Genomic DNA, 13,391 nt, shown 5'->3' with positions numbered 1-13,391 from the left:
ATACCAGTCTGTTGGCCTAAGTGGTTAAAACATCTGCCTTGGATGTGGGAGATTGCGGTTTGGAACCCCAGCCTAGTCATTCGAAAGACTTATAAAAATGGTACTAACAGTTGCCTTTCTTGGAACTCACCGTTAAGAGGTTAGTGTTAGGACTGGTCGGCCTGGTGTCAGAATAATGTGACTTGGTGGGACATCATGCTACATACCTTGGCATGATGGCCCAGTGCTAGACATCACTATAAACTCCCACACTGCAAACACCATAGCGATATGACTGAAAATGTGTTAGAGTTACATTAAAAAATGCAAATCACACACACACACACTCTCCTATAGTGTCTGCATGGTAGCAGCATCATCAACAATGTAAAGGTAGTATGATAAAGTTGTTGAAAGTCATGTGCACATGTGTGTTTTACATCAGTTTCTGTATTAAGTTGCAGCTTTGTTATTGCTGTATGTGTAATATGTATACATCCATATTTAGATTGATAACACCATTCTTTGGCAAAGAACGCTTTCATTTATTTCTGCAGGTTATAAACCAGAAAAGATTATGGGATAGCCTGTTGTCCATTATCCATCTATTAGATCATGTTTGTAATCAATACCTAAACTACATGGATGAGTATGATGAAACTTTACAGACACTTTGATTCAAGATTTATGTGGTCCTAAGTGAAAATGTTGTTCAGACATCAAAATACTGCTGCCAGTTATGCAGCCTTTCCTGAACAGATGATCATAGATCATGTCAGCACGGGATTTTCATAAATAGTTTCTTTTGATGTCTATGTGGTTTTACAGAAATGGGGCTGATCTGATATTCAGTATGACTGTCGTGGCAGACATCTTGTTGAAACTGTCGGTACTCTCTTGAATGGAAAGATGTATTAACATGTGGTTTCCACCAAAAGACTTCTTATGATGTCTAGTCCATCCTAAATGAAAATGGTACTAATTGTGCATCCAGTGTGGCCACTATGTTTTGAAAAAATTCATATTACAACTCCATTTAAGTGGAAATCATATTGACATGGGGTTTTCATCTGAATAATTCTTATCATGTCTCCTTAGAACTAAATTAAAATGGTTCCAATCTTGTTATACTATTCCTCCTGGATGGATGGTCATACTGACATGGAATTTTCACCAAAAGCCTTCTTTTGATGTCTAGTTATTTCTTAATGAAAATAATTCCAATCTGCCATCCAGTATGTCCACTAAGCCAGCCATCTTGAAAACCGTATCACTATTGTTTCTGAATTAATAGCCATATCATTGTTGAGTTTTCTCTAAAACATAAGTGGTTGGTTAGAAATGTGTATAATGCTGATCTTGCATCCAGTATGGCCAATATGATGGGCATCGTAAAATTCTTGTTAATGCTACTAGTACTGGATGGATGGTCATTTTAGTAAAGAGTTATCATCAAAAGACTTCCCATTTCACTTTTGTCTGTATGGGTTTGAGTCTTGGTCTTAACCAGTGTGGATGTGTAGAAAGCTTGCCAGCATCTTCCCATGGGTTGCTGGTTTTTCCTGGGGGATTCCTGGATTCCTCCTCCCAGTTATACTGGCTACCATATATAGCCTATCATGTGCTGAAAAATAGTGTTATATGCACAACAACTAAACCAAAAGACTTTTATGATGTCCAGTTAAATGAAAATGGTGCCCATCTAAAATCATGTATGGCCATTTTGAAAAGCTTGTTATTGCTACTCCTCCTCAGTGGAAAGTCATTAGACAAGCAAGGTCTCAGACAATTGCTAGAATGATAAAATTTTCTTGATATTTTACAGAGTTATGGCCCATTGACTGCTCTTTTTTGTATGATTTCACAAACATTTGGTACTAAAAATTTTATCATAATGTTTGGTGACTAGTTGAGAATTGCATCATATTTTAATGAGCAGATTTGGGCCGTATTTTACAAAGTTTGATTCTGTCCATTAATTGATGTAAAAGAGAGTAACGGCTTGTTTAAACTTTAATTCGTATTTTATTGTTTTCAGTTATATTAATTGCCAAGCTGTGTAGTAAACAAGATTATAGACTTTACTGATTTCAAGGACGATTTGTGTCATATTTTAAAGAGTTATAGCCTGTGTGCAGCATACTCTTCCCATTCATCTAGCCTTTTAGTTAGAGCAGCAGGGGACAGTGGCCATGTTACTGATAGAATGTGGCCGAATGGTCTAAAGCGCTCTCCGTTACGGATCACTGCCATCTCACCTCTGTCTGCGTAGGTTTGAGTCTTGGATTTGGCCAATGTGGGTATGTGAGAAATCTTGCCAGTACCTTTCGAGGGTCGGTGGTTCTTTCCGGAGTTTTCCCAGGTTCTTCCTTCACCATTAATATGGGCCGCCATGTATAGCCTATCGTGTGCTGAAAAATGGTGTTAAACCCTACAGCAACAACAACAACAACAACTGATAGAATGCATAACTTTGTGCACAGTTTTGAGTTGGATATAGAGTTATAGATCAAATAGATCATTGTGTGTATTTTTCGTCGATTTGCTTGTTTATTTGTTTCATTTTGTTTTGTTGGTTTTTTTTCTGTCCAGCCTACATTTTTATTTAGAAACAGTAAGACAGATGTTATTTATGTAAACAGTTTGAAAATTTTATATTGGTGTTGTCTTTTAACCTTGGAGTCAAGGTTGCATTTATTTTAAAAGTCACATGATGTATAGCATAGAGCAGTTTAGCATATAGAATTCTTTTCTTTCAGACACAGCCTTTTGTCGCAATCCATGCACACAGAAGTGGTACAAATTTGATGACCATGAAGTTTTTGACATGTCAGAATCAGATGTCAAGGTCAGTGCAGATATTAAAATAAGATCACGGTCAAATAATTGATTCAAACATGTATCATTTATTAATATTAGCAGATTCCTCTTTTTCATTATAGGTACTTTTTAGCTGTTAATATTGCAGCCTTTAAAGTTAATGTACATTATTTAAATCTTCATTTGAAAAATACTGGCATATTAATCAAGGTTTCTTATATGCAAGTTTTTAAATGAAAACCATTTCAAAACGGTTATAATGTAAATTTACTATTTTTCCCAATTTGCAAAGCCGACATTTGCTTGCCCCATTTACATTTGGATCTTGGGACCAGAGTTTTTATTCAAACTATTCCATGTGCTTAAATTTCACAAACTGTATGATTCATTTTCTTCATACTTGGGCTGAATCATTATGTAACATTTCATTCTGCAACACACTCAATAACACCTTTGACTAGGAGTCAAGGTCAGTCATATAAATTTTTAAGGATTTCGTTCTCATTTTGTCATTATCTTATATTTCCTAACCTGGTGTCAGGATAATGTGACTGGATGGGATATCATGCTACATGTCTGCAGCATGATGCCCCAGTGCTACACATCACTATAAACTGCCATACTGCAGACATGGTAACGATGTGACTGAAAAATTGTTAAAGCTACGTTAAAAAATCCTAATCACACACACACACTTATATTTCCTAAACCATGATGTATTTTCTTCACACTTGTGATAAATCAGTATTAAGCCAAGAAAATTAATTTCTCGATTTGTTGTTCAGAATTTGTATGTATGATGATTATATTGATAACCATTGACCCCCACCCCCATTTTTTGTACAACTGTGAGCATTAAATGAAAGAGTTTTTTTTCTGCACTTATCAGGTACTGATTGATTTCAATGATACTTGGTACAAAGCATGGTAATCAGACAAAGATATGCATACTGATATATTATTTTGCTGTCATGGTTTTGTAAGTTTTTCCTCTTTATGACTTGCATCTGGAGATGTTTACATAATATTTACTTAACTCCCTCAATGGTTATAGGGATGAGATGCTGGATACGTGGCATTATATTTATATGAGTGAGTTGTTTACATTGATCTAGTTTTAAATACATATTTATTCCTAATTTTTCTTTATAGAATATGTTGTATTATTTTTCAAGTAGTAAAACGACCTTTTTATAAAAATTACTTTATGAATATAACTCAATACAGTATTTTGTTTTCTTTTACTATGTGAATATGACTAAATACATTGTGGTTTTTTTTACAGACATCTGCTGCATTTGTGTTGTATTACACATCCATTGAGCTGACACCACCAGAATTTAGACAGCCTTTCTAGCATCGTTCACATACCCAATGACCACTGTGAATATGTGTACAGTAGTTTCCATGGGATTGGCTTAAACAGGCAAATATAGACAAGTGGCCTTTGCAAAAAGGATGCACTTTACTTGGCAAACGTGGTAGATAAAGGATGGAAGGAAAATTGATCTGCGTGAGAATACCAGTGAAAATGCTTTATAAGTATGGAGAAAGACAATAAAGTACATATGTTTTTACACCCACCCATCTTCTTGGAGATGGGACATGTAGCATTTGTATGTGTATGTGTGTCTGTTGACAAGTTTATGTAAAGTTTTTCCAACATTTGGTCTCGGTAACTATTTACCTGGTTCAGTTTTGTTTTTGTTTTCAGTATAATACTATCACATAATCACTTCTGCCTTTGAATGGGGTCAAGAATTATAATGGGGACACATATTGATTAAAGATGCTTTCATCACATATTTCAATAATCTCTCTTCACCAAGGTACCTCATGTTGGAATAGCCCATTTCATACCGAATTTAACCGAGTTGCTCCGTAATTATCCAAATAACCTCCCGAGTTACTTTATACTCCAGCCAGTCAAACACTGGTGGGTACATGTACATAACAAAATGGTGTCCATTTTTGTTTAGGAATATTTCAGAAATATTATTAATTAAATGATTGAAATTTATATGTTAATTATCCACAGACTTTAAAAAACAAATCTGATAAACTCATATGAAACGCATTTTATTATAGTGATGTTTTGGATGCACAGAAATAGCTTGAAAAACTTGCTCTTTGATTATCAGGATTAAATTTACTTCGACACCGTTTCCTTACTTACATGTACATATCCAGATGTAAACAGCTCAAAGCTACTCTCTTGTTTGGGTTTGAAATATGCCCTGGTTTCCAGAAAATAAGACAGGATGGTTCCAATATTAAATTTCGTCAATCAATATCTGCAGCAGCATCGCTGTTGAATATGCATTTTTCAACTCGATAAACGATGTTAAAGTACTTACAGGAGTTGATGCTGAAGGGTTAGCCATATTTTTCCCACCACCTATCGAGTGGCTATTACGGTCAGCTGACCACCCGCCACGTGATAAAAATTCTGAGTAAATTACAAAGTTCACCGAAGTCTGCATGAAATGGGCTATAGACTACCATCACAACACTCATCTCTCATTACCACTTCTGCTCCTGGATTTTGCCCTGTGATGGGCCATTGGTGGGTCAGTGAATTGGTCAAGAATTAGCATGGCAACACATTTTGGTTCAGGTGTTTTCTTTATTTAGATGTATATTTCCATTACTAGTTCCCATCATGTCTGGAGTATAGCATAATCACACATTCACCTTATGGGTTTTGCTGCCAAGAGTCAAGTTACTGAGTCATTATTTGGTTAGTTTTGATTTGATCTTGTGTATTATTTAATATTTTTATCCAATATTAATCTTTACTATTGTATGATCCATAACTCCCCTTATATACATATATAATGCTGTCATCTCCTGGGCTACCTGCCTGGTTGGGTCCATAAAGTGAAGGAGTATGACACCGTTTTTCTAATATTTTAATAATTCCTTATTTCATTTTAAATAATGATCTCATACTTCACTTTCTTCCTATGCTGCTGTTGCCCCAGGTATATGTCAAAGGGAAGGGTTATGGGGTCATGTAGTAGGACATTTATTGATTTATTTTATTGCTGTCTTGAGGCAGTTTTTGGTTATCAACTAGAGCATTTTATTTGGAACATATAATATTCATATACTTCCCTTCTTATATTCCTGTCCTTGGATTATGCATTAGCCTGGATCCATCAGGTCATGGGGCTGTGCTAGGTTATACATCAACAGATCATCTCGGGGCACAACATATGCTTCTTGAAATACACTGACTTTGATTTTGTGTATATGCTATTTCCCAAAACTGAACTTATATCAGTCTTAAATGTGAATTGAGAATAATGTGTTTACTTTTTATGATGTACATAATTCTATTGTAATATATTCAAATTATATGTATTGTTTCATTCAAGGTAATTTTTCTAATTGTATAAGCTTCAAATAAGCTCATGGCCAAATTAGTGTTAACACTTTTGTAAAAGACTTGTAAAGATGGAAAGTACACCAGTCTTCTGTCCCAATCCATGTAAATGTTAATCGCAGCTATTTCAAGATGCTTTTGTGTTCATTGGATCAATTACCTATGTACTGCAGCAAAATGCAAGTCTTGACAGGCAAGATGCATGCAGTCAACCATGTAGACAGCTTACATGTCCATAATAAAGTGCTTAAAAAGCTATATTGGCCATGGGCATTGCAGTTTGTACAGAACAGGTTATTTTATTGTTGTATTATGTACATAAGCAGAAGCATAAAATATGTTTTTACTGATCATTTGCATATATTGAGCATATCAATTTGTGTAGTTTTGCAGAAAAATGTTACATATTTGCCAGTACATTGATGTATTTGGGAAAGGGTGAGGGTTCTATTGTTTGACATGGGGAACATTGTTAGGTCTTTCAAATTGTGGCTCGTGTCAGCCGTGAAATAGAACAAAAGATATCCAGTGAATAGCAGTGAATGCAGAGTAATTGTTATAATTGTAATCATTGTAATTTTAATTTTATGCTGCATATAATCACTTATAACTTGAGTTCAAATGCAGACTACACTGACCCACATCTACCATCACATAATCCAATGGCAGATATAGATCTGTGCAATTTGTTAGGAGTTATCAGTAGAACAAACAACATAGACCCCGATCTGCCTTCACATTATCCAACAACAGATCTGTGTTGTTTGGAGTTGGACTCCAGTTATAAGCAAGCATACATGTAATTTTTTTTTTTAAAATAATTTGTATAAATCAAAATGCTTGTGACATTTTAAGACAAGTGTACATGTTTTAATCTGTGATATGATTTGTGTTTACATTGTGCCGTACATAATGATTTTCTGTTTATTTTTGTACATTGATTGATGGTAAAAATAAGTTTGAACACATAACTTTGATGGCTGCATCAGCCAAGGGATATAATCAATCATTTTGAAAGATGGGATGCTGGAGTAAATTGGGTTTAATAAAATGATGAGCAAATTACTACTACATACAAATTACTACCACACATTTTTTATTTTGAGAATTACGGGCAAGTGTGATTAAGTGCACTCTGGGGTGTTAATTGAACCTCTAACAGTGAAATGCACCTGTTCTTTTCTGAATACAATGGGAGGAATCAATTACCTGCACATAGCATGACTCTCCCTGCACAGAAAATTGTTTATAAAATCCCCCTCCAATAGAAGGCACACCATTTAGCATCATACCCACCATTGATTGTAAGGGAAATGTTTAGAAACACAGCCTATTGCACCCAACCCCCCTAATTCAAATTTGGGACTTTTTGTCACCAGAGGTCAGTGTGATAACCACCAGACCACCACCTAAAAGATATACTTCTCTGGTCTTTAATAGTTTTGTGTAATTCCAAATGTGTGAACCAGCATTGTTTGAGATAAATATATTACAGTTTACTTACATAGTTCAGGAGCTGTTATTGTTCAGTGGATTGAGTGCCAGACTCCTGATTAGAAGAGTGCAAGTTTGAATCCTACCATTGGACCAGCTCAGATTGGCTATTGTGGTATGTCATTGAGCACAACACTTTACTTCAGTTGCCTTGGCACTAAATAACCTACTTTTGTTACTGTGCCATAATAGACCAAGCAAACAAACAAAACTTACATTATTAATATGATTGTCTTACTTGATGTATCAGATTTTAAGATGTCAGCAGTTACAAACATTAAATTTCATTTTAACTGAGACATTTCATCACAATGTATTTTTATCTTAGTCCATAAAGGTCATGTAACTTGAACTGCATTTACATGAGCAGATCAAGAATTCTTTATTGCAGGGTTTGATTTTGAGGAATAGTTTACTTTGTTTATATAGCTGACTTTTAAAAAGTGTATCACTTTTGAAGAAAAAAATTTGAACTTTGTCAAAATCTTCTTGAATTTATAAAGCAGTGTACAAAATAATGAAAGTGAGTAAAATATATCACCTTTTAAATTAAGAATTTATTTTTAATTTATGTCTTGTCCAAAATTAATGAAAACTAAAGAGATCAAGTTTGGCAAGTTAAATGGCACCACTCAAGTAGTTAACAAAGTAACATGGAGTTTTCCATAAAAAAATACTTATTTGCAACTTTTGGAAGTACACTCCAGGGCTGTGTGAACCATGTGTACGGAGAAAATAAATTGCTTTTCATCAAGCCCACCTTGGCAGAAGTTTTGACATAGCGATCATTTTGTGCAATATGTGCTTGTACATCTGTCCACACTTAAATTTGTTTACTTTCTAGGAAAATAAAAGTGAACAAAATGGGATCTCTTTTAAAAATGGTGTGCGTAATACATTGCTTAAAATAAATAAGCTATAATAAAACGTTCCAAAGAAAAATTTGTTGTTTTCATAATGAAACATTTGCCAGAACACATACCATATTTAATCAAGTTTATTTTGCACCTAGTTGCTCTGACAGTGTGTATACACTGCCATTTGATATTATTTGTCATTGTGTAAATGTTGTGTAGACCCAGATCTGCATTGTGTAATTTGTGAACATTCTGTTCTGCCATTATGTGATTTGTGTAGATCCAGTTCTGTCATTGTGTAATTTGTGTAGATCCAGATCTGCCATTGTGTAATATTGTGTACACCCAGTTCTGCCATTGTGTAATTTGTGTAGATATTGTTCTGCCATGGGTAATTTGTTTAGATCCAGGTCAGCCATTGTAATGTTGTGTAGGCCAAGTTCTGCCATTGCATAATGTTGTGTAGGCCCAGTTCTGCTGTTGCGTAATGTTGTGTAGGCCCAGTTCTGCCATTGCGTAATGTTGTTTAGGCCCAGTTCAGCCATTGCATAATGTTGTGTATGCCCAGTTCTGCCATTGTAATGTTGTGTAGGCCCAGTTCTGCTATTGTAATGTTGTGTAGACCCAGTTCTGCCATTGTGTAATTTGTGTAGATCTTGTTCTGCTATTGTGTAATTTGTGTAGATCCAGTTCAGCCATTGTAATGTTGTGTAGGCCCAGTTCTGCCATGGTATAAAACCGTGTAGACTTAGGTTTGCCATTGTATTGTGGTTTGATTCAAATTCAAAGACTGACGAGATATTTAAAACCTAATCTGCCAGTAAATTTTGTACTGATAGCTCTGTGTCTATTCTGTTCTTATCTTTTTCATTATAAAGAGTTTATACATACTTTATTTGGCTTCACTTCTAGTGTTCTCTTGTAAGGTTTGTGAAATATCAAAGGGACTTTTGTATAAACTGCTATGTTCTGTTGTATAAGCTACTCTATTCTGTTGTACAAAATTCTATGTTCTGTTGTACAAACTGCTATGTTCTGTTGTATAAACTACTCTATTCTGTTGTACAGACTGTTCTGTTCTGTTGTATAAACTACTCTATTCTGTTGTACAAACTGTTCTATTCTGTGCAGATTACACAAACTCTGAAGCATTTTATTTTTCCAAAATTCTTTTGTTAGCCACTGCATGCCAACTCCAATGATTTAACTTGAGACTGCATGTTTTTGTTATCAAGAGAAGAAAACTATTCACTGGGTTGAAACAGCCTGTTAAATATTAGGTAATAGTAAACATTGAATGCAGATTATAGGCACAAGAAAACACCCCATGCCCACATTTTTCTTTTACACTGAATACAAAATCCAGAGATGCTCCCAGGCCATGTGATTGCATGATTTGTGCCAAATTTGTATAAATTTACTCACTTGAAAGTGGTAATGCATGAGAACTTCCACAAGTTGGTTCAATATCACACGAATAAAGATTTACTCTGTGCGACAGGGTACAAATTTTATTTGTATTACAATAAACTGAACAAATAAGGATCTAAAAATAAATTCAAATGTAAGGATATTTTTTTTCATCCTAACTCTTTCATTCCAAAGTCTGCAGATATATGTTAATACAAATGGATACTTGGAAATCCCGTTAATTATTTAAAATCAAAATAGCTTTTGATACCCATTCCTTTCATATGTGCATGCACAAGCTTTGGTCTATTTTTGCATAGGGAGATCTACCATGGTGAGATGTAAAATTACTGATTATTTTCAGTCAAGTTTTAGTGGTGGTGGGAATGTGGAAAGTTGACATCAATTCAGTGGCGATGGGAATGTGGAAAGTGAACAGAAGAACTAACAAAGTAGTGAAATTTCTCATGAAATAGGATATTTCAGTAGTAATGTCAGATGTTAGGTGTACCACCAGAAAGAAACCAAAATGTGTAAATATGGTTACAGTACAAATCCAAGATAGGCGGTATGTTCTGTGATATTTGCAAAAGTTGTGGGGAAGAGTAACCATTTTATATCAGAAATCAGCTGTTTGAATTTTAGGACATTAACTCTTAAAACTACATGCCTAGTTGTCAAATGATCATAAGCAGGCATTAAAGGCTAATGTACTCCAATTCACCTTCGAAGCTGCTGCCTCCAATGTTTTAAGGAAAGAGTATGAAAAATCTAATACAGTTGTATGTGCATTGAGGATGGCTTATTTTGCAAGATCTGCGAAATCAGAATTTGAAGCAGACTAGAAAAGATTTCATTGAACACTAAGAACATGAATAAAAGAGATTCCCTCAAGAAAACACATCTGTAGCAACATATTCCCAAGTACTTTGCCTTAGAGGGCTCTCATTTCTTAGCAAAGATGAACAAGCAGACTATGGCATTGAAGGACATTGTAATTCAGCTTTACGGAGTTGATAAAAAAGCTATGACAGCAAAAGCATTGATTAAAGAATGTGAGACTTTGGGAGAGTTCTTGTTGGTGAAAAATCTAGTTTTGGAGCAGAGATATCCAACAAACAATACCTTTGAGCTTTGGAAAATAGTAAATAACAACCATACAGAACAAATTCCCAACTTGTTGAAACTGGCTAGGCTAGCTATGTATATGCCCCTTCAGACAACAGAATGTAAAAGAGTGTTTTTGGCACAGAACAATATTCATACACTGTTTAAAAACAGATTAAGTTCAGAAACAATAATCACATTGCTGCTTATACAGTTAGAGGAGACATCATTTTGAGATTTTGACTTTGATAAAGCCCTAACAGAATGGAGAAGGTAAAAAGGGAGATGGATATTTAAGTATTAGGTAAATGGTCATAAACAAAGTAACTAATAAGTTTTGTAAAACTTAGCAGATAATTTAATTATCAAAGTTAAAAAATTAAAATTTAAGAGGAACATATGGTGTTATAAAATAAATCCAAAATAATCCTAACAAATTTTAAACAAGTCAAAAAAATCTAATGTTTCAGATGTATCACAATGATATTGTCCAGAACTCCTTTGAATAAATTCAGTTTGTCTTAGAATAATATTTTATTATCAAATGAGCACTGTATAGTTCCAATGAATAATCCACCCAAATGTCTCCTCTCAAATTATTTCTAAACACAAACATTAAACACATCTGCACACTGTAGTGATATTAATGCAAGAACAAATAAAGAATCCCAAACAGGATTGAACTAATTGCTCAGTTCTCTCCTTATATGCATCTCCAAGTGTCTGTTACAACTATATATCACAATATACCCCACGTGACAGACCTTACTACTGAATCTAATACCCACTCATGTGACCTACGTCTTAAAATACGCCACCTGACCAACCCATCGAATTGGAAATAACTTAATTCTTCTAAGAACTCACCAGGCCTCAGTAGCCAATGAGAAATTACTCCAAACACATCAACAGGTTGAATATAGAGGTTGAATTTAACTTGTAAACACCTATTTATAGCTCAGTATCATTAAAAAAGAACCTACACCATGGACAAAAATTAACATTGTTACATCTTGTTTATAGTTAATCACTACAATTTACAGTCATGAACAGAAACTTACATGTAATATAGATACTGTCATGTACCAAAGGTTACTGTGTGTATATATATATATATATATATATATATATATATATATATATATATATATATCTATGTGTGTGTGTGCAACAAAATATCAAAATATTGAACTAAGTCCCCCCTCTTTTTTTGGTGATAAAGGGGGGAAATCACCCCTTGTGATAAAAATTCTGGGAGCATCTCTGAAAATCCTTTATGCGGGTATTCAAGCAGAATGAAGTGACTACTTGTGTGTCTAATATACTGTGATTGTCATGCTGTGCCTGGAGGGATAATGACACGATTTGTGCACAAAAGTAATTTTATGCTACATGTTAAATTTAGAACATCACAATTTATTGAATTTTTGGGGTAGTTTTAAATGAATCATTGTGTATAACTTTTGACTGAAGACTGCAAAGTTTGAATTACTGGGAAAGAATGTAAATTTCTCCTTTAATGTAGTCGTTAGGTAAGTCAGAAGAAAGGATTGCCTAATAATTTTACAATTTAAATGTTTTGACTAAGAAAACAATGGTGTAAATTTATCCTTAACCTGTAAATAAAACACCTGTCGTAAGTTTTTCATGTCAGTGAAACTTAGTTTCTCAAGACTGCAATTATGTAACATCCTCCTATTAATTCAACTTTTATTTGGGAACCATAGTAGCTCACTGCAAGAGTATCAGATTTGTAACCCAAGGATCACATGTTCAATACCAGCCCAGCCCAGGTTGGCTGCTTCTCTTGTGCCCTTGAAAAAGGCACTTAGCTCCCATTTCCTTGGCATGGTACAGTCAATAATGCATTAGAAATGCCATTAAAATCACACATTATTGTTTCAGTATATACCATCAACTAGATGTTATTCTTGTTTTGGCTATATTTAGTTTGTTTTCACACTGTTCATTCAAAGAAATACATTGCACATACAGTATTAACCCAATGCTTGTTGAACCATACTCTTTCAGATTTGAATATTTGTTATTTATTCTTTTGTCTTCTACATTATGTGCTAGGCAGGAAAATAGTGTATGTAAAATTAAGGTGTGAATTTTCATAAAATAAGTTTAATAAAACATTTTTTATATTTAATTTGTTTGCGTATATTAACTTGTCCTAATTGTCACCCAAGTTCATCAATCATCTGGTCACAATTTTCCCTGGAAAATTTCCTCTATAAATGTCATGTAATCAGTGATCACCTGTCTTCTGTGGTCAGAAGCCAGTTGTTTCTTAACCATGGAGTGGCTTCACTCTGCCTTTGGCAGTTACT

At 34.4% G+C, this 13,391-nt stretch overlaps 1 protein-coding gene across 2 annotated transcripts in view; it reads left to right on the top strand.

The window, feature by feature from the left end:
- LOC149793221 (ubiquitin carboxyl-terminal hydrolase 8-like) overlaps positions 1 to 13,210 on the top strand; it is an 89,598-nt gene extending 76,388 nt beyond the window's left edge. For both annotated transcript variants that reach the window (XM_089967189.1, XM_089967188.1), the window contains exons 24-25: positions 2,739 to 2,827; positions 4,085 to 13,210. In XM_089967189.1, coding sequence (XP_089823315.1) covers positions 2,739 to 2,827; positions 4,085 to 4,156 — 161 coding nt within the window. In that variant the 3' untranslated portion in view covers positions 4,157 to 13,210. The remainder of the gene's footprint in view (positions 1 to 2,738; positions 2,828 to 4,084) is intronic.
- The last annotated feature ends 181 nt before the right edge of the window (positions 13,211 to 13,391 follow it).

The sequence above is a fragment of the Sinohyriopsis cumingii genome, chromosome 8, assembly GCF_028554795.1.
Source record: "Sinohyriopsis cumingii isolate HCF-2022 chromosome 8, ASM2855479v2, whole genome shotgun sequence".
Classification (NCBI taxonomy): domain Eukaryota; kingdom Metazoa; phylum Mollusca; class Bivalvia; order Unionida; family Unionidae; genus Sinohyriopsis; species Sinohyriopsis cumingii.
The sequence above is the reverse complement of the archived record's forward strand: the minus strand, read 5'-3'. Positions and strand labels throughout refer to the sequence as shown.